The sequence below is a fragment of the Urocampus carinirostris genome, chromosome 15 (genome assembly GCF_059441175.1).
Source record: "Urocampus carinirostris isolate Australia breed hairy pipefish chromosome 15, RoL_Ucar_1.0, whole genome shotgun sequence".
Lineage (NCBI taxonomy): Eukaryota > Metazoa > Chordata > Actinopteri > Syngnathiformes > Syngnathidae > Urocampus > Urocampus carinirostris.
Genome location: NC_142363.1, coordinates 2,670,411 through 2,691,196, shown reverse-complemented (window position 1 = coordinate 2,691,196; position 20,786 = coordinate 2,670,411). Strand labels below are relative to the sequence as shown.

The window sequence follows — 20,786 nt, the reverse complement described above, 5'->3', positions numbered from 1 at the left end:
CCTTTTTGCTTTCTTTTCCCTTACTTATCTTTTAATTCTCATTTCCTTGTTTGACTCTTTTTAAATTTCCTCTTTCCTGATTTTAATTTATTTTTCAGTTTTTTTTTTCTTTGAGACAAGATAGATAAAAATGGGAAAGAAAATGGGTGATTTTTGCTCACTTTCAGTCTCTGTGTTTGTGGTCTTCTTTGGACTCATTTTGCTTGCACTGCACATTACCCCCCAACTCAAATGAGGTTGAGAACCCTGATGTAGAGGTATCGTTGTACTATGTTTAAGCGATTGCCAGGATCTCGTGTCAGCACAAAATTTGCATGAAAGGTGGCTGTTGTTATTGCAACACTAGCTGAGGGTGGGGGTTGATTTGCCTTCACCTTTTGTGCTGTCAACTTTTATGATTTGCCTCCAACGTTTGATATCTCCAGTGTTCTTTCAAAAACCTTCCACGGGGATCACAATGGGAATAAAGGAAATGTTCCATTGGGTCCGAATGCCCTCCATCTTGATGCTGGGGGCAGTGTATGTGGCCTACGTGCTTATCGGCGGGCTGGTGTTTTGGAAGCTGGAGGGGAATCTCGGGGAGAAGGACATAAGTCTATTGTTAATGAACAAGCAGATGCTGCTGTCGACGTACTCATGTTTGGACCAAGATGGCCTCCAAGAAGTGGTTCGCGTAAGAGAGCATTTGATTTTTAAAATGTGTAACTAAGTATGTTGTCACTCGCATGAGTTTTCAGTTATTTGAGGTTTATTATTTAATCAGCAGCACATCATAGTTACCCGCATGTTTTTATTAAGTCTTTACTTGCAATGGTATTCCCATGCGTCAGCCTTGTCTTATCATACAACCTTCAAAATCCGGCTGTGTGCAGTTTTGACAAAAGTGTCTTGTTCATTGAGATCCCCTCTTTTGCCTTGGTATGCGAGTTCACAGAAGTGCCTGTCAGAGTTTGATGTTCCATTTTGTCAAATCCAAGCCTTTTTCCTATCAGAGAGGAGCAAGAAATTCCATGTCCATGCCTTTTGGAAGGAGAACACTCTTCTGAACAGATGGTCCAGAGTGCACCTTTTTTTTTTGCCACCTTGTAAATGGAAGTCCTCAACTGAACTGCACTGGCAAATCTGAGGAACTACTTTTTCTGCCCCGTTACAAAGCTGTTTCCGTTACTTACGTTCAAAAGCGGTGTGTTACTTTGTCTAGTACAAATCAGCATGCTGTCTCATGTTAAAGCTATGTAAGAGTGTGCAGTATTTTTATGTTAAAGATAAGCAGGACCTCCACTGTTAGCCTTTTAGCATATTTATTCACCAACGATAGGCCAATGTGAACACAGCTTTCATTCACCTTAACACAGCAGCCATCTACTGTACAGTAACACAAAACAATTCTGTGCGTTCATGATGACATCTCTCAATGGGGAACGTCCTACCGTAATATCAAAGGTAGCTTTTAAAGTCACAGTACTTAATATCTCATCCAGGGAAACTCGGGTACAATTCTTTCTCAGTGGTTCCTGCGGGTTTATATACTGCAACCCCTAGCAAAAAAGTATGAAATCACCAGTCTTAGGCAAGCCCTCACTATGACATTTTAATCTGTACAAAACCTCAGATCATAAACATGAAACAATCGTAAGGTAATTCCAAAGTGCAACATATTGGCATTCAGAAACACCCAAATAAATTAAGAAAAAAACTTTGCAATGGTCAGTAAATGTTACTTTTGTAGAGCAAGTGCAGGGAAAAAATAGAATCACTCCATTTTGAGAAAAAAATATGGAATCATGAAAAACAGACAAAGAAATAACAATCAAAACATATCACTAGTATCTAGTTGCATCACCTTTGGCTTTTATGACAGCTTGCAGTCTCTGAAGCATGGACTTGGTGAGTGACAAACAGTATTGAGGAAAAAATATGGAATTAGTGCCTTTTGAGTAGAAGAAAAGGACACATCCAGTCAATTTATCTTTGGCAACTGGCTTAAATTAACTCTGCTCTTTAGTCAGCAGTTAAAAACTGCATTTATCGGAAGGTTTTTAAAGTCGAGCATACTGGTAGGCCAAATAAAGACATGTAGGCGTCAAAAAAACAAGTAAATGCCATATGTCTTGAAAACCGAAAATGTACAAGAAGACAAATGAAGTGGAAATTGGAGGAAGTTGAAGTCAATGTATATGCAGGGTTGGGTAGGGTTACTTTAACTTGATTACTTTCAATTACTTTTAGATTACTCCAATACCAAATATGCTAATAAAAGACAAAAGAAACTAAATATTAATAAAATTACTAAATTTTGTGCAGGCTTGGGGAGTAAAGGAATACATGTAACGGGAAAAATTATGTTGGCAAGCTGTTTGGATTTATTTTCATTTTGTTTCTGTCGGATTTTATGTTAGTTTTGCCGGAGATCAAAGAGATCAAAGCCAGGAGAGAAAGCTTACCACGTGTTGTGAGTCATAATTTTATTCATATTTAGGGTTTTTTTGTCTTTTATTAGCATATTTGGTATTGGAGTAATCCAAAATTAATTGAAAGTAATCAAGTTAAAGTAACCCTACCCAACCCTGTGTATATGACAGAACTGTGGAAAATCGCCTAAAGGAAATGGGATTTTCTTCTTTTCTAATCTAACCATTTTAGCAATTTAAATCTCCATACTTTGTCTTCTTCTGATGTGATCTTAGTATTCGTTTTCAGTGGTACTACATAATACAGCGACATACTGTGGGAAAATAATACGTACTGGCACTTTAATTTTCATATTGAGGTGGGGGCCTCAAATAATCATCTTGGGGACAGCAATTGGCTCCCGGGCTGATAGGTTAAGACCCCTGCTTTAAGTGTCTTATGGCCTTCACTGTGGATCGCTTAACTTATTGCGGTTTTAGATGGGGACCACCTGATTTCCATCCAACCGCTTGGCTATTTTGCTGTTCATACTATTTTCTTACAGACTGTTTGTCTCCTCTTAAAATACCTCAGCAGATGCTCTTTAAAAGTGGAACCATGAAAACATTTTTTTGCAAAGATCCTTAAACCTTTAAGTGTCATGGAGTACAGGCACTTTATTTCGACAGTACGTCCCAGTCTATGAAAAATTTTGATTTGAACATAGCATCAAATCCACCTGCATGGCAATTGTCACAATTCCATCAAATGGCTGCTGAGCAGAGGTGGGTCGAATAGCCCAAAATACAGAACTGCAGCACCAAAGTGTTTTATGTACAATTAGTGTTATTTTACAATAATATGACTCAAGTAGAAGTAAAAAGTAAAAATGTGAATAATTACTTGAATAAAAGTTGAAAAGTACTTGCTGAGTAACTGTAGCAACGTCTTATTGTTGATCGGATAGATTTTGATGATCTGATGAATAGTTGTTTAACAAAAGATAATAAATAAGTTACATTTTATATATAATTTTATATAATAATAATCAAGGTAAATTCAAGTCTTTTAAAAAACAAGAAAAGTGAAACAGTCGTATCTTTGCTTAAGAATATTATTTGTTCTGGAAGTAGCTTTGTAACTTGAAACATTTGTAAGTAGAGACCCCTATTGAATGTTAATGCACTAATACGATCCAAGCGCCACAAAGGTGTATATTTTTAATAAATCATAAAAGGACATGAACAAATACATGTTAAAATTAGATTACCGCACAATAAACATATAACAAGAGGTATATAATTGTAAAAAACAAGGAATAAAAGAAATAATAAAAATACTTATTCACCTTTTTGGCTTGTGTTTCTTGAAAAATGATCCAATGGCGTCTGCTTTTGCCAGATTTTCGTCATAATGAGCGATAGCCCAACCTGTCAACACTTTTTCTGGGAGATTCCCTTCCACAAATTCCAAGACTTTTTCAAGAACTTTGCCAAAATGTCTTTTATTTACTTCCTTCTCGTCTCTGAACTCTTGCAAAGCGGGGTGTTTTCATACCTTTCTATAGCCAGAAAAGGTTTCTTCCTCTTCTTCTCCCCTTGTAGAATTGATAAAAACAACAACAAAGGTGCATAATGTGCCCCTTATCTGGGCAATAAAAGGAGTGGAATAAAATGCGGCATGCATTTATAAATGCTAGTGGAGAGTGTGGAAATGGAATGGAAGTGGTTTAAAGAGGCAGTGTTGAGGAGTGCGAAAGAATTGTGTGGAATGAGAAAAGTATTAGGATTAGGAAAGGAAGTGAATGGTGGAATGATGAAGTCTCAGAGGCTGTGACAGAGAAGAGACTTGCCTTTTAGGAGTGGCTGCAAGATAAGAGTGGCGATGCGTATGAAAGGTTTGAAGTGAAGAAAAGGTTGGTAAAAGCGGCGGTGAAAGCAGGGAAAAGGAAAGCAAATGACGAATGGTATCGAAAGATAGGAGGAAACTTTGAGGAAAGGAGAAAGGTTTTCTGAAAAGAAGTGAAAAGAGTAAGAAAGCAAGTCTGGAAAGGAAGATAAAGTGAAAGATAATGACAGTAGATTGCTGATTAGCGGTAATACAGTCAGGACGAGATGGGCAGAGTATTTTGAGGAGTTGCTAAATGTGGAGCACGGGAGAGGAGTGAGAGTCGAGACAATTGGTGGTTTGGGGAGAATGCCCGTGTTGGATGATTTAAATGTGAAGCCTTTAGAAACATGGGAGGTGTAAGAGGCAGAGAAAAAAATGAAAGGGGGTAAGGCGCCTGGGTTGGATGGTTGTACTGCTGAACACTTGAAAAAAAGGTGGCATGGTTATGATTGACTGGTTAGTACGCTTGTTGAATGTATGCTTTTTAAGTGGTCCGGTTCCTAGTGATTGGTGTGGTGCATGTGTGGTGCCATTGTATAAGGGTAAAGGCGACAAGTATGAATGTAGATATTCGAGAGGTCTAATCTACTCAAGTAAAAGCAAAAAGTACAGTGATTCTAAAATACTTTGCTCTTCACTTATCATTTAAGGCATTTGAACCATCGCTCACATCCAAATGTGAAACACATCCTTTGGTTTAATTTACAACACATCCTTGTCGAAAGAAGGCTCACTTTGGTGACGATGACACTAAAATAACTTTTTATCACAGTTTTACTCTCAGTTTTCAGTTGACACTGTCTGTAGAGGTAAAGTTAGCATCTCTTGTCAAGGAAAAAGGATTTTTCATCGGGAGACTTCAATAGTCACTTCCTACCATTTGCGGAATTGACGACTTATTTGGGAGGGAATAAAAAACATCTGGCAAGGCTTGAAGTCAAAAACATGAACAAAAAAAAGATCAAAATGGTTGTGTGCTTTGCAAATGGCGCCTGGCTTTGTCAACCTCAAGTGGACATATTTCAAACTGCAGCTCAAGAGAAATCTCTTGTGCTTCTCGCGATGTTGTCTTGCAGGCCACATAATAACCATTGTCGGGCCTGATCCATCCTGTGGGCCGCATGTTTAGCACCACTGTTCTAGAAAGAGCGTGTAGCTAGAGATGGCCAGAGTTGCCGTGAGTCAACTTTAGAGTACATTGCGAGAGCAAATCTAAAATTGTGGAGTGGCTGGACTGAAATCAGATTACTCAGTGGCACTCACTTACACAAGCTGGGAAAGGTGAGTGGTACCTTGAGAGTCAGAAATTTGTATTTAGTAGCTAACAATAACAATAGTGGGTACTAGTGAGCTATAAGCCACAGCCAAATGTGTCAGGGAAGACCAGAACAGAGCAGGAGACCCCAGAGCGTTCGTACAGTTCTTTATTTGGGGAAGCGTAAGGGTTAGCGGGAGACGTGATCAATCGTAGCGTGGGACGAAGGTAGGTCGAGTTTACCAGGACTGAAGAGAAGATCGTAGCGTGGGACGAAAGCAGGTCGAATCGGAGGCAGGTCGGATCGGAGGCAGGCAGGCAGAATCAGGTAAACAAGAAGGCACATGTAATCGGGAGAGTCTTACGGGGTACAGAAGTATTCCTCAGACCAACAGGTCTCGGCGTAGCGAGCTTAAAAAGGGAACATAAACCAATCAGGGAGCGCATTCCCGCGCGTCAGATGATTACCCCAGGTGGCTCCACTTGGGTAATCATGACAGAACCCCCCCCTCAAGGGACGGCTCCAGAAGTCCCCCAGGAAAAAAAAAAATTTTAATCCAAGACACGTCACAGGGAAACTATGTAACAGCACAGTACCTCTCAGAATCTCTCCGAATGGAGGGAAGCCCCCTCAACAGCATCCGAAGGGGCGGCAGAGGGTGGGTCCGGAGGGCAGACAGGAAGAATCAGGACCGGCGATTCAGACAGGACAGGCAGAATCAGATCAGGCAAGACAGGGGCGGAGACAGGACAGGCAGAATCAGAACCGGCGAACAGAGCAGGCAGAAAGGACAGAATCAGAACAGGCAGAATCAGGGCCGGCAGCGGAGTCGGAGTGGCAGGCCGGAGAGTCGAAGTCGGACTGGCAGGCAGCGGAGTCGGACAGGCAGGCCGGAGAGTCGGAGTCGGAGCGGGACTGGCAGGCCGCGGAGTCGGACTGGCAGGCCGCGGAGTCGGACAGGCAGGCAAGAGAGTCGAACAGGCAGGCATGGGAGTCATTGCGCAGTCATAAGGCCGATTGGGTGGCAGGGAAGAGGCCTTAGTTCTACTGAAGACTTCCCGTAGGTGGTTGTAACGAAATGGGACCTTGGACAGATTGGGTGAAGCTCTTGTGGAAGTAGAGTGACCCGGGTCAGGAGCGGCTCGCAGACAGGTTTGGTGACAGTCCATGCCCCATTCTAGTATCGACCCAGTGCGCCAGTCGAAATGGGGGTTGTGTTGGACCAACCATGGATGACCCAGAACGAGGGGTTGGCTCGGGGAGTGAAGCAAATGGAATCGGATCCTCTCTTGGTGATTTCCAGACAACTGTAATTCTATGGGTTCAGTTATTTGAGACACGGTGCCTAACAGGTGACCATCTAAAGCCCGAGCAGATATCGGATTAGGAAGGGGTTTAACAGGTATTTTGCGTGCGAGGGACAGATCAAGGATATTTACCTCAGCGCCAGAGTCAATCAGGGCTGGGAATGTCTGCGTAGAATTGGGGAGGAAGAGAGAAGCCTGGATAACGGGTCTAGCGTCTTTGGGAGCAGATACAAGGACTGAGTTCAATCGGACGCCCCTTACGTCCGACGAGCGTTGGCCTTTTACCGGACAGGTGGCCACGCGATGTCCCTTACCACCGCAGTATAAACATAATTGATTGACAAATCTTCGCCAGCGTTCCTCGGGGGAAAGAGAGACCCGGTCCACCTCCATCCTTTCTTCGTTGGGGATGACCGGGACCTGGTCCACCTCCATCCTTTCTACGATGGGGCTGAACGGAACCCGGGGGTTTGGTACATTATTAGCTTCTTGAACTTGCCTGGTGACGGATTGGCTGGGACCCTCCCTCTCTCGGCGTCTCGCCTGAACCCTACGGTCGATCCGGGCGGTCAAGTCAATAGCTTCGTCAAGTGTTACCGGAGGAGCGTGGGAGACTACCTCAGTCTCGGCGTAGCGAGCTTAAAAAGGGAACATAAACCAATCAGGGAGCGCATTCCCGCGTGTCAGATGATTACCCCAGGTGGCTCCACTTGGGTAATCATGACACAAATGCTTAACAGTATTGACTAGCCAGGGAAACCAGTAAAAAACAGTAGTAAAACTTTGCAACGGAAAAGTACAGGGTGTTCCAAAATGAACCCCATTCTAATTGCGCACATCTCTAAAACTACTCGATGAAACTAAAGAAATTATGTTAAAGTTTCATCGGTGACATTTACAAAAGAAAGTACAAATATTTGTTGGTTCTATGACAGAATTTCATAAATTTTCAATATGAGCATTACATTTTTGTTTATGCCTAGAAACCTGAACAAGTTGCACATTGTAAGGTTTTAATTGCAATTGTTTTCCTTAGAATTTCTTAATTGATAGGATCTATTTTACCCGGAGAACTGAATGCAATGAAAGACCTTTCCCAGAGAGCACGCACCCTAGCAGGTAAAATCCGTATACCTGGAGTAATTGGAAACAACTGTGATGAACACAACTGGACATCAAAGACTTTGAGGACGTGAAACTGTTGTTCTCCATTCTCATTGGAGAAATTTGTGCTGGCGTTTTTACGTGAAGTTTGTTGACACGGTTGAGGAAAAGGTCTGACCAACTGATCAGAGACCAGACATGCGGTACTTATTGGCCAACAGCCTCACCGAACAGACAACAGCGCATGAAAACGCCTTGGGAAAGGTGAAAGCTGACCTCCACAACAAGTTCAATGACAAGTTCAAGGTCTTCAACATCAAAATGAGACTACTGACCGACAGACTAGCTAGACTGGTTGCACTAGATCAAAAATGACTTTTAGCTCTTCTTGCAACAAACACCAAACTAAAATAAGAACAATCAAAAATGAGAGGGGGATGTCGAAGCGAACATGAAATCGACATATTACGCTAAACATGATTATGCTGGTCAAGATTTTCGATATGATTATTTCTCTTGTCTGGTGATGAGATGTGAACTATAATTTTCAGGTCAAAAGGCTGTCAATGTAAGCGTCTTTATTGTATTTCACATGGAAAGATGACTTCCAAGAAGTTTCTGGGCTTCAAATGTTATCAGGGGGTTTACAAGCACTTTGGTATTTGATTTGCTCTTCCAGGTTATTGAAGATGCATCTAAAGTGGGCCTCAGTTTGAAAGGCAACAGCAACAGTACCTCCGATGGATTCTGGAAGTTTACCAGCTCGGCTCTGTTTGCCGCAACTGTGGTCACAACCATCGGTTGGTTTGGTTAGATTTAGTTTACTTTAAATGTTTGTTATCATAGAAAACTCACAAAGCAAATAATGGTTATTTTTAGATGCAACATACAAATATATTTTTGTAATTTATTTTCACAAGATAAAAACTGAACACTAACATTTTTAAATAAAAAAGTATTTCTAATTGGATTGAATAACTAAAACCATATGAAAAATGTCATTCATTTTCAGATTTTTCAATTATTTGATAACTAATGCTTTGGCTTGATTTTGAGCAGTGTTGTGCAGTCATGGGAGGTAAGTGAGACAGGGCCTCACCTGTCATCTTGCAAATATAAAATTACAAATATATTCACTTTTCATATTTATTCAGTTCAAGTTTTTTTTTCTAATTTTACAGTACAACTTTGTAATTTTCTTTTTCAAAATCACTGAATTTTCACTTTATATTATGAGAATGATTAATGCGATTATGTTAGCTGGCCTGGAGAAGGATGGGCGCAACCAGGGTGTACTTGCCCCAAGACACACCACAGGAAATGGTGCCATATGACCATAGTGGTTAAGGGAATGCATATTGCCACCCACATGTAATGTATTACCATGCTCAGCATCTGCAGATGAAGAGTGAGACACGCAACTCTCTTGCCTGATGGCAGAGGGCGATAGTTAGACCAAAGATTTAGATTTGTCACACTCACCAAAACGAAAGAGTGATATTACAGTATTAGAGAGCTAACAGCAAGACTAGCCATCTGTTTGTTTTTTCATTGCATTAACATTTTTCATATTGATATTGCTCAATTGTTACTTTTATTTAAAAGTAGTCACACATAGGTTAAAGTAGGATAATAAAACGTTTTTTTTCTATACTACAGTTTATATGTTGCTTTCTTGCTCTACCAATAAAATGTATGTATTTATTTGGAAATCTGACCGTCCCTTACGAGACTCAAACCTTAATGCACGTCACTGACTCTGAGTGTGTTTTCAAGGCGAAAAGACAATTAGGACATTCACTGGATTATCTGCACCGCTTATTCTAAGGGTCGTGGGGGTGCTGGAGCCCATCCCAACTGTCATGGGACACCGTGAACTGGTTTCCAGCCAGTCCCAGGGCACACAGAGACAAACAACTCACTCATTCATTTATACCTAGAGACAATTTGAACCAGACAATTAACCTGACATGCATTTTTTTGGAGTGTGGGAGGAAACCGGAGTGCCCGGAGGAAACCCACGGGGAGAACATGCAAACTCCGCACAGAAAGACATTTGACATTTGCTCCCACTCTTTGTGATGCTTGCTTCTTCCATTTAACTTACAGCGTTTTAATTCAGGTTCGGCCATTGCGACTTGATGAATGTATCCAAAGAAAATTCAAAACTATGTTGTAATGTAGGCCTACTGCTCTGCTTTCGCTTTGTTCACGTGTGATCGGAATGATGCAATTGGAAATCCCCAGGCGGCAGACGCATGCGCACAGTAGCATCAAACCGCTCGCTTCATTTGCAACGAAAAAAACGATACCGAGATAGTGGCTACTGCGGCGAACTTGTTAGTCTTGAGTGATTTGCCGTTTCGTGATAGTCTGTGTATACCGGATGGTACCCATAATTGACAAATTTGCGCTTTTCCGTACAGATTTTCTTGTACGTCGTACACGTCTTGAAATCCATAATAAACGTACTTTGTACGGCAAAAACGTACAGGTTGACAGGTATGCCCCGTGCTTACGTGGGTTTCCTCCAGGCATTCCGGTTTCCTCCCACATTCCAAAAAGATGCAGTCCATATTGTCCCTAATTGTCCCTAGGTGTGAATAAGTGAGTGAGTTGTCTGTTGCCTGCGACTGACTGGCAACCAGTTCAGGGTGTCCCCTACCCACTGTCACCCCCGCAACCCTACTGAGGATAAGAGGTGCAGATAATGGATGGATGGATATTAAACCGTGTACCCTTTGCGCTAATCAGTAACAAAAAGTAGCCTGACGCTTGAAAAACGATGGAAGCCCCTGAAATCAACCGCGGAAAGTGTCACGGAAAATGATAAATATTCAAAGAATATAACTTTCTTGTGTTCTTCAATTACAGGTTATGGAAATATGAGTCCCAGTTCCAGCTCCGGTCAAATCTTCTGCGTGTTCTTTGCTCTCTTTGGCATCCCGCTCAATATTGTGGTGCTTAATAGAGTGGGCAAGTATATGCTCGCCATAGAGTGCAATATCTGTGACTTCCTTGAAGGGAGGACAGGAAGACGGGTGAGGACCTCCTCAACAAGTCAAGTCATATTTATCTGTATTGACCAGAGGCGTCACCAGACATGAGTCTCAGTGAGGGCATTGCAAATGCATGGCAGGGCACTATTATTATTAACCCCCAAAAATATTTGCACAAATTAATGTACGTTAAACAACAGCACATCCAGCAACATCTTACAAAAAGCTTCATTATTCCAAAAAGTCAGCAGCCTCTAGCTCGAATCCATGTATATAACTATGTAAAATATATTTAATAATTATATTATTGTATAACAATATTATATTATTATTGGTTAATCAAAAGGACCTGAAAAAACCTATATTAGTTACTTAATTTTCTCCTCTTATTTTTCCTTATTTTTTTTCCTAGCTTTTCACTTATTTATTATTTGCTTTTTCCTTTTTTATATTTATTTTCTGCTTTTTTTGTTTCTTTTTATCTTAGCTTTTTACCTATTCTTTTTTCTCTCTTTTTTCCTTTTTTACTGTATTCTTTCCCCCTTTTAAGTCATTTTGTACATAATTTCATATAATAATTGGTGATATATAGATTAAAGCCACAAAAACAATCCAGCTTGGGAGCCGAAAGAGCTAGCTGAAAGAGCGGCTCATCTAAGAAGAGACAGAATTCCCATAACTACGACAATGCTGTGAGGGGTGCTATCTCCATAGGGACTTTCGCAAACACTGTGTGCTGTAGAGGGCAGAAGAGTCCACCCTAGTATCCGCTGGCATACACAATATGAACAAGATGAACAAGACACTACATCCCACTACATCCACTTTTCTTGGGTTGGTTCTGTTCCGCTCCGAACAGGCCTGATGAAAGTAAGATAAAAGCAGATGAGCCCAGGCTGAAGTGACCTTCTTCTGCAGGCAAATCCTGGAATAATTTGAGGGCTGCCAGTCTCTCCATTTGATTTGCAGATAAACGTCGCCATCTTCTCTCTTCGTCAAAATTGATACGATTACTTTCCAAATCGTTCTTGGAACCTTGCCGGTTGGCACAGTCAACCGCACAGCAATAAATCACCATTGTAAAAAGTCTTGGTTATACAGAGATCCCTCGCTACTTGACGCTTCGGTTATTGCTGATTCATTCCTTCGCGAAATTTTAACTAAAGTGACTATTGTCGTTCATATAAATTATATTATCGTTTATTGTGGTCAGAGAGAGCACATAGCAAGTTCCTGCTCGGGGCAGATTGTGTGTGTGTGTGTGTGTGTGTGTGTGTGTGTGTAATTGGTGGTTGTTATTGCGTGTGTGACACTGACAGGCACGTGTATACTGTCAGTCAAACATGGGCATCTGCAATCTACTCTGGATCAAAACAAATTCGGCAAACGGCTACAGCACAGCTAGGTTTTAGCGGCTCGTTACATTGAAAATAAATTTATCAATTCAATCCGACTCTGAGGAAAGCCAGAAGAAGCAAAAAAAATGCTGATCACAACCTAATTAATATTGTTATTGGGTTCGGAAATCGACCAATGTGCCGTCGAAAGAGAAATCAAAAACAAGTCTGCTGGTCCGGCCTACTGCTATAGTAACAACCCTCACAAATTTCCCCTTTAGAGTCTGTTTTTTAGAAACGCCAGATTTTAACAATTAAATAAATGATCCGCTACAACTCGTGGGAAACCACTACATTTGGGACTCTTTTATTTTAATCATCACAGAGATTGGCTCAAATCGTGGACACCTGACGCTAGCGTGCAGCTAGCCAGGTGCTCTCTAAATTGCTTTCTTACTCTAAAAGAGGGCCCTCCAGTTTCATTTTACATTTGTATAATGGCAACAGAACCATCAATTCAACTGCATCCATGTGTTGTGCGTTATTATTTGCAGATCTATAGTTGTTATTTTGTTACAGTAGTATATCCTTAGTCGATAATGACGTCATCTAGAGGTACGTTTAACCCGTTGGAAGCTTTTATAAAGGTGCAACTGTACTTTGCGGATTTTCACTTTTTGCGGGCTGTTCTGGACCCCTTTTACCGCGAAAACTAAGGGTTCTCTGTGTTCTTCTGGCGCGGATATAGGAATGTTTCAATTCGAATGCTCATTCAAATGCTGTCCGCTAGAGTGCTTGTCGCAGTCCATCATTGCTCTCATTCTGCCAAAATTAATAAACTTTGAAAAGGGTTTTTTGTTGTCGTGGGGCGGCAGTAGATCAGGAGGTAGAGTCTTGGGATCAAGAGATCGCAGTTCGAATCCCGGCTCCTCCGTGTTACATGTCGAAGTGTCCTTGGGTAAGACACTGAACCCCTAATGCCCCCAATAAGCAGGTTAACGCCTTACATGGATGCACGGCTGCTATTGGTAAATGTGAAGCACATTGTAAAGCACTTTGGGAAGTCTTCGTTGACTTGAAAAGCGCTATATAAATGCAGATCATTTCATTTCATTGATGTTTCACTGCTTTTGTTTCTCCTTCAGAGGTGTTCGCGCTTCTTCGTCCACTCCGTGTCGTACCTATCCGGACTGCTCTTTTTCTTCATCGTTCCCATGTTGGTCTTCCAACTTTACGAGGGTTGGACATACTCAGAGTCTATTTACTACTGCTTCATTACCCTCAGCACCATCGGCTTTGGCGACTTTGTGGCAGGTAGATCCCTTGCTGGTCTAGAACTTTGTTTATCGTCTGCAGGGTTGGTACAGATCTTTGAAATCATTATCAAGCTTGTTGTTGTTTTTTCAAGAAAATGCTTAAATTGTGTCTAAAATGCTGTGAAATGCTTAAAAATCGTTGCCATTGTCATGTTTCTTGGCAGTCTGACTCTATAGACCACGCAATACATGAAGAATATGTGCAGCCCTTTGAGACTCCTTGTGACGAAGGGCTATACAAATAAACATGACTTTAAAAAAGTGCGTGAAAATGACACCGAAACGCCTGCTCTGTCGGCTTGTCATAATGGCGTTGTTGTTATGTGAAGTGTCACCACTCCCTTCTGGTCGCACCCAAGAGTACAGCTCTTTTTAGAAAACCGGCTCATATGGTTTGGCTCAATTAAGGCCCCTAAGACTTTCTGTTCTTTTTAATGATATAATCTATTATAATAAAATATTATGCACCAATTTAATTACTAATTAGTAATTTTATAGGTTTTCCGGGGTATCCCTGAAAAAATAAATAGATTATATTGATTAAAATGTTCACAGATCTATATTCCTTTCCGTAAAATCCCAAACTATTTTAGCTTCCTACACACTGATAAGATTTTAAGTCGTACAACAAAAAAATACCTGAAATTTCAAAACAATAAAATACATGTTAAAAATATTAACTATTCAGTGCTATAAATAAATGATAAAATGCAAAAAATGAACAATTTGATCACCGCCCAACAACCCGAAAGACGTAATACAGGCACACACAATAGATACAATACAGTAAAAACAAAATAAACTGTAATAGAAATAAAATGTGATTATGACAAGGCACACACTAACCATGTGGAGAAAGCGACCTGAGGGAGGATTATCCACACTGATAAGGATGGCAGCAATTGGCCTCAGGATTTCAGCAATTGAACCACACCCTCCAAATGTTGGCGTCTAAAATGAAGAAACACCCACATAGAAAAATAGAAATAAAAACAACTGCAGACAAAACATTAAAATGTGAAGTAAGAGTCAAGTATGATACTTTAAAATTTCAAAGGTTAAACAAATAAAAATTAAATAAAAAAATATCAGTTAAAAGCCATGTTAAAAAAGTGTGTAATGAGCCTCCTCTTAAAGAAGGAGGAAGGGTCCCTGCAGACCTGATGTCCTCCAGTAGACTGTTCCATATGTGAGGACCAAAGTTGCTAGTGCTGCTTTAGCATAGATGCAGGTCTTCACCTGAGGAACAGTCAACAAACCGCTGCCAAAGGACCTCAGAGACTGGTAAGACGTGGATACTACCGTAAATTCCGGACTATAGAGCGCACCTGATTATAAGCCGCACCCACCACATTTCGGGAGGATAACCGTTTTTGTACATACACAAGCCGCACCTGTATATTAGCCGCAAGCGCCCACATTGAAAAAACGCAATAAAAACACGAAATTGGGGGTTTTGGGGTTTTTAAGGGTTATTGTTCTATCTTCGTTATTCATTATCCATTATCCGTTATCGGTCAGTTCATAATACGCTACAAAGCCTAGGAGCCGGGACACTTACTCTCAGCCAAAAGGCCAAGCTAAGGTACTAGCCCTAAAGCCTTGCTGCGATCATTGCGAAATTAACCCATACCCAATACAGTCCAAAAAACACAGCCGGCAAAATGAACGGTAAATGATGCCGGTACTTAAGATTTAATGCAGACCTGCAGAGTCCGGGTGCCCGTTGAAAGTAATCAAAGGAAAAAAGTGTATATTTCCAAATGAAAGGGTGGGAAAAATATATATCCACTATTGTCGGACGCGTCCTCAAACACGTCTCACCTTTACTCCACTTCCCGTCAGCCTGCGTTTGCCCCGCCCCTTCTTTCTCATTTGTTCGTGCAAAACATCAGAACAAGTTTCTAAAATAAATACATTACAAAAATATACAGTTGCAAATACATATTATTCATGGTTACACATATTTACAAAGAAAGACGGTACACCGAGAGAGTTTTCAAAGCTTTAATAATAATATTATAACTTTCATCCCAAACCGTGCCTGTGAAGGGTAGCAAAACGCTACTAGCAACACAGTAAACAGCTCTGTGAAGAAAACATACCGTGCTTGTATTAAGCACAGTAAAGCGTCCTCATTTTCCTCCTTATAACTGACGTCATCAAAGTCGACTTCCTTCAGTTTAGGTAAGAGACGTTGTGATATAGACGTCGTCCCATGCTCCCTTATTCATAAACACGCTAGCATCACGCTCACAAAGTAAAGTTTACGAGCGGTAGCTCTGTTTCTTTCTATATCGGATTGCTCGATTGCATTTGGCTTGAAAGTTGCGTCATGTGCCTTTCTTTTTGCAATTTGCATATTGAGGATATGTCTACGCTAATTTAATTTGTGCACAAGCTAAGAATTTGGAGTCTAAATCTTACCTTTTGTACTCGAGCGCGGCTGGCGGCCGTTAGAAAAATTACATAAATTGGCCGCATCACTGAATAAGCCGCAGGGTTGAAAGTTTGGGGAAAAAGTAGCGGCTTAAAGTCCGAAGTTTACGGTAATAGCAAACCAGACCGATAGGATGGCAGAAGAACATTGAGACATTTTAAGACTAATAAAAGCACCTTAAAACTGATCCTACAATGTGCAGAGAGCTGATACACTGATTTTATAACTGGTGCAATGTGGTCTTGCCCACCGATCCTTGTAAGCACCCATGTTGCTGAGTTTTGTGAGCTTCAAGCTAGCAATACTCTTTTCCAGAACACCAGAGAGCAGGGCATTACAATAATCTAAATGAGAATATATAAAAGCGTGCATCAGTACCTCCGTGTTTGCCTGAGAGAGAAATGGGCAGACTCTTGCTATATTCTTAGACAATAAAAACAATTTGAGTTATAATTTTGATATCTGGAATAAAATTGAGCTCAGAGTTGAAAATAACCCCCACATTTTCAATGCCCTCTGAGGGTCTAAAATCTTGTAATTTTGGTAGTTTTACAATGGTATTTTCACCAATTTAGACAAAGATCCTCTGAAAAACACTCAAAAAATATAAATTATAATATGTAAAACAAAAAGCAAAAGATCAGTGGTTGATTAAACGATTGAATGTACTCTGCTGCAGAGCAATTGTTATAGTTAAAATGAGTACACATTTGGCTCAATTTTCGGTTTTTATACAAACAGTACGTTCTTTTGTTCTCTTCTGTATTGAACTCAATCAGCAGCCAACACATATAGAACCCTTTCTTGTGTTTGTAAACAAGTGTGACGTAGCCAAGCTGCGTGTGCATTATTGAAGCAGAATGGCAGAATTTGGATCAGTTTATAGCAGCCCATTACCACAAAAATATTGTAGATCATCGATAGGAACAGCTTAAAATAGCACATAGTGTGTGCTAGCAGCCTGATAGCAACTTTATTTTAGTTAGAAAATTTACCAGTAACAACAAAAAAGCTTCTTTTGATTGGTGCTTGATATCTTCCTTTGAAGTTCCTGGGAAAAAAAAATTGAAATTGTCCTTGAAAGTGCTTAAATTTGGCGATGAAAAAAGGTGTACTGCATCTGGCTTATTTGAAGTTCTCATTCGCAGACAATGACCCGGACAGAGCGTACCCGCAGTGGTACGTTCCGATGGCAGCCTCCTGGATATTCTTTGGGTTGGCCTGGTTGGCACTTATTATCAATCACTCCATCGCCATTCTGGAAAGGCTCAACATGGAGGTGAAACAAAGATGGGAGGGTCAAGAGCACCACCATGACACAAAACTTCAGGAGGAAGACAGGGAGGCCAAGCAGCTACCTTCAACACAGTGAACTGGAAGAACGGCTATTTTTAAACGGACACTGTTTTTGAGTGCGTTAGCGTCATGAGTGATGGCTCGAAAAAGGTTACAACCAGTAGACAAAGGATGATTTATTGCAGGAGCTGCCAACCTAGTGTCGAGCTACTTTTTGTTACTAATTAGAGCAAAAGGCACCAAGTTTAATATACATTTCTAAATTAGGATAAATTGGAATGTAGTGTGTTGTATTTCCTTTAAAATAAATCATAAAAAGGTATACCTAAATTTGTTTGAACAAGAATAGATGCGGGCAGCATGGCGGCGCGGTGATTAGCACATTTGCGGCACATTTCTGAGGTCATGAGATTGAACCTTCCTGTGTGGAGTTTGCATGTTCTCCCCGTGCTTGCATGGGTTTCCTCCGGGCACTCTGGTTTCCTCCCACGTTCCAAAAACATGCATATCAGATTAATTGGCCGGTCAAAATTGTCCCTAGGTGTGAATGAGCGAGCGAATTGTCTGTCTTGCTGGCAAACATTTCAGGGTGTCCCCTGCCCACTGCCCGAAGATAGCTGGGACGGGCTCCAGAACCCCCGCGACCCTACTGAGGATAAGCGGTGCAGATAATGGATGGATGGATGGATGGATGAATAGATGCGCATTCTATTCTCTTAGTTAATTGCTTAAAAATATTTATTAATATTGAATACATGTTTTTTGTCCATGAAGCCCATTAACTGGGATGTATTTGAATTCTTCAAATAACAACTTATGTTGTTACTAATGTGTTTACAAGGTTGATTATTGGAAGTAGAATTAAATAGACTCCTTCAACCATTAAAAATATAATCCCAATGACCCACTACTGGTGAGCTATGTGGTACCTCAACTGTCCTTAGGCGGCACCCTGGTGCCCGTGGGCACCATATTGAAGACCCATGATTTATCGTCTTCAACAGTTCAAAACTCTTAGAATTGGATTTGTCTTTATTGTCATTGATAACAACGTAATAAACATTGTTTACAAAGCGATTAGACACAACAGTCTAGAATAAACACGCAATACAGACCTAATGAGACATTGTATTTAATTTACCACAGGGCTCTTCAATGCAGTGCCTGCGAGCACCATGGTACACCCTAAGGACAACTGAGGAACCCGCGGACATGTTTTGAAAATAGCTCACCAGTGCTGGGTCATTGTGACTTACTACTAAAATGATTTTTATTTTTTTGTGTGGTTGACTGAGTCTATTAAATCCTACTTCCAATAATTAACCGGGTGAAAACATATCAAATAACTTGTTTTCCTTTTTAGGGTAGTTTTATCTTATGTGCTGGAATCTTTTCAAAATCTTTTGTATTTGAATGGTTGTTATTTGGAGTTTAAAAGAAAAAAAACTGCCAAGATAAATGTTCATTTTCTGTTACTATTTGAACAGTTTCTTCTTTAATGTTTTCCCCCCGAAGAATAAGAGCTTGGCAAGCAATTTTTTTTAAAAAAAACAAGAATTTTTATTGAGTGTGGTACTTATTATTCCAGGGAAAGAAATACTTATTCCCCATTATCAGTATTGTTACACGTTGTGCCCTTCAATGCTGAGATCTGGCTCATATCTGAAGAGCGGGATGACACTTTGCACCAAAAAACAACAGCGACCAGATAATGAAAGTGCTGTATCTGAGTCAGTTTAGGAGGCTTTTCGGGCAAACCCCTACCCCAAAAAACGGGCAGGGGAGGGATGATCAAGGGATCTGTGAACCGTGAATAACATAGTAACATGGTAACAACGTGATAAGTAGTTATTTTAAAAATTCAAACTAGGCGCCCTTCACACTATTGAACAAAAAGTAGCTCGCAGCTTCAAAAAAGTTGGAGAAACCACAATAAAACATGGACATAAACGTGCATTCATTTATAAACTCGCATGTTGAGAAATTTGTATCTATTTTACATAACACGAGCATCACCTATCAGTAGCTGACATGATTGTCTGGCATCTTGCTGCCAAGGGTACCCCAAAAACCAAAAACCTTGTGAAAGGCTGGCCAGAAAAAATAAGAAAAACATGTGCAGTCTGGTCACTTTGAGTAGTTTGTATTCTTCCTTGTGATTTGTAGCACTCGTTTTAAGTTGCACTATACAATAGAGCAGCATTTATGGGTCAAATATTACAGTTTCCCTTTGAAGGAGAAAAATAAGATTAAAAGATTGCCGTGTTAAATGGGCAAAAATATTTTCAAGGTAGTGCTTGGAAACTGTCCTATGTTGTCAAAACGTTTGTAAATAAGATATTAATATCCATAGATAAGATATCCATTTTTCAGTCTTGTGGTTGTGCAATACAGTAAATCCAAATAAGGAGGGACAGAAATATGGCCTTCAGACCAGGGGCGTTACCAGGGGTGGTTATGTAACGGGACACAGGTGGATGGTCTAGCTCCAGCTGGGGTTACACATTTGTTTTATATATGTATATATTTTTGTTGTTTTTTTTAACTTTACAGACATCGCAAACAACCTTTATTTTCACATATTTCATTTTATTGTGAATGAAACCCTGGTTGCATTGGATCCCGCGGTGTAAACAAATAGTTGTTTTTTTTCATTTAAAACTTCCCTGCCTATGCTGTTTGCAACGTAATTATTATGCTAGCAATACTCTTTTCCAGAAGACCAGAGAGCAGGGCATTACACAATAATCTAAACGATAATATATAAAACCGTGCATCAGTACCTTCGTGTTTGCCTGAGAGAGAAATGGGCAGACTCTTGCTATATCTAACTATTATGTTTTTTTGGGCTTTGGGATCCAACTACAGAGGAATACCTTTGTGATGTGTTACCGAATAGGTGTTCGACAAATTTAGTTTCTTTTATTACTACTATTATTATTATTAAAAATAGTAATATTATGAGAAACGTTTTGAAGCTCTTCAAAATCACTGTGCTGACATACTTAAGTCACAGAAGGTTACCCTAGAAGTCACAAGTCTATATCTCAAACAGGGTCCATATTAGCAGGGGAGTCAGATTTTGGCCGGTAAAATGCATGCCAAAATGCATGCATTGGTGTGGCACACTGATTTACAAGGAAATTTGAAAGTGGCACTCCACACCGAAAAGGTTGCTGACCCCTGGTATAGTGAATCCAACCGTGGAAAATATTTACTCCAAAACACACGATAATGCCAACAGATAAAAAAATTTTTAAAAATCTGACTAAAAGCATTTCTGCATCGTTGGGCTTTTATTGTGGTAATCCCTCGTTTTCGCTGCATAATCTCCCCTTTAAAAAATAAATAGGTTTTTGCCGTTAACCTATTGAATGACACCACTTTCAGCCAATAACAGGTTTTTTTTACGGTCCACAGCCCGCATAAGCCTATAAGGGCCTGCTAAAA

General features: G+C 40.4%; 1 protein-coding gene across 1 annotated transcript; it reads left to right on the top strand.

Moving 5' to 3' along the window:
• The first annotated feature begins 490 nt into the window (after positions 1-490).
• On the top strand, positions 491-13,703 carry LOC148351330 (potassium channel subfamily K member 17-like). The gene is made up of 5 exons (XM_088354931.1): positions 491-673; positions 8,628-8,748; positions 10,823-10,989; positions 13,430-13,598; positions 13,693-13,703. Exons 1-5 carry the CDS (start codon positions 491-493, stop codon positions 13,701-13,703), a joined length of 651 nt encoding a protein of 216 aa, XP_088211057.1.
• Positions 13,704-20,786: the final 7,083 nt, after the last annotated feature.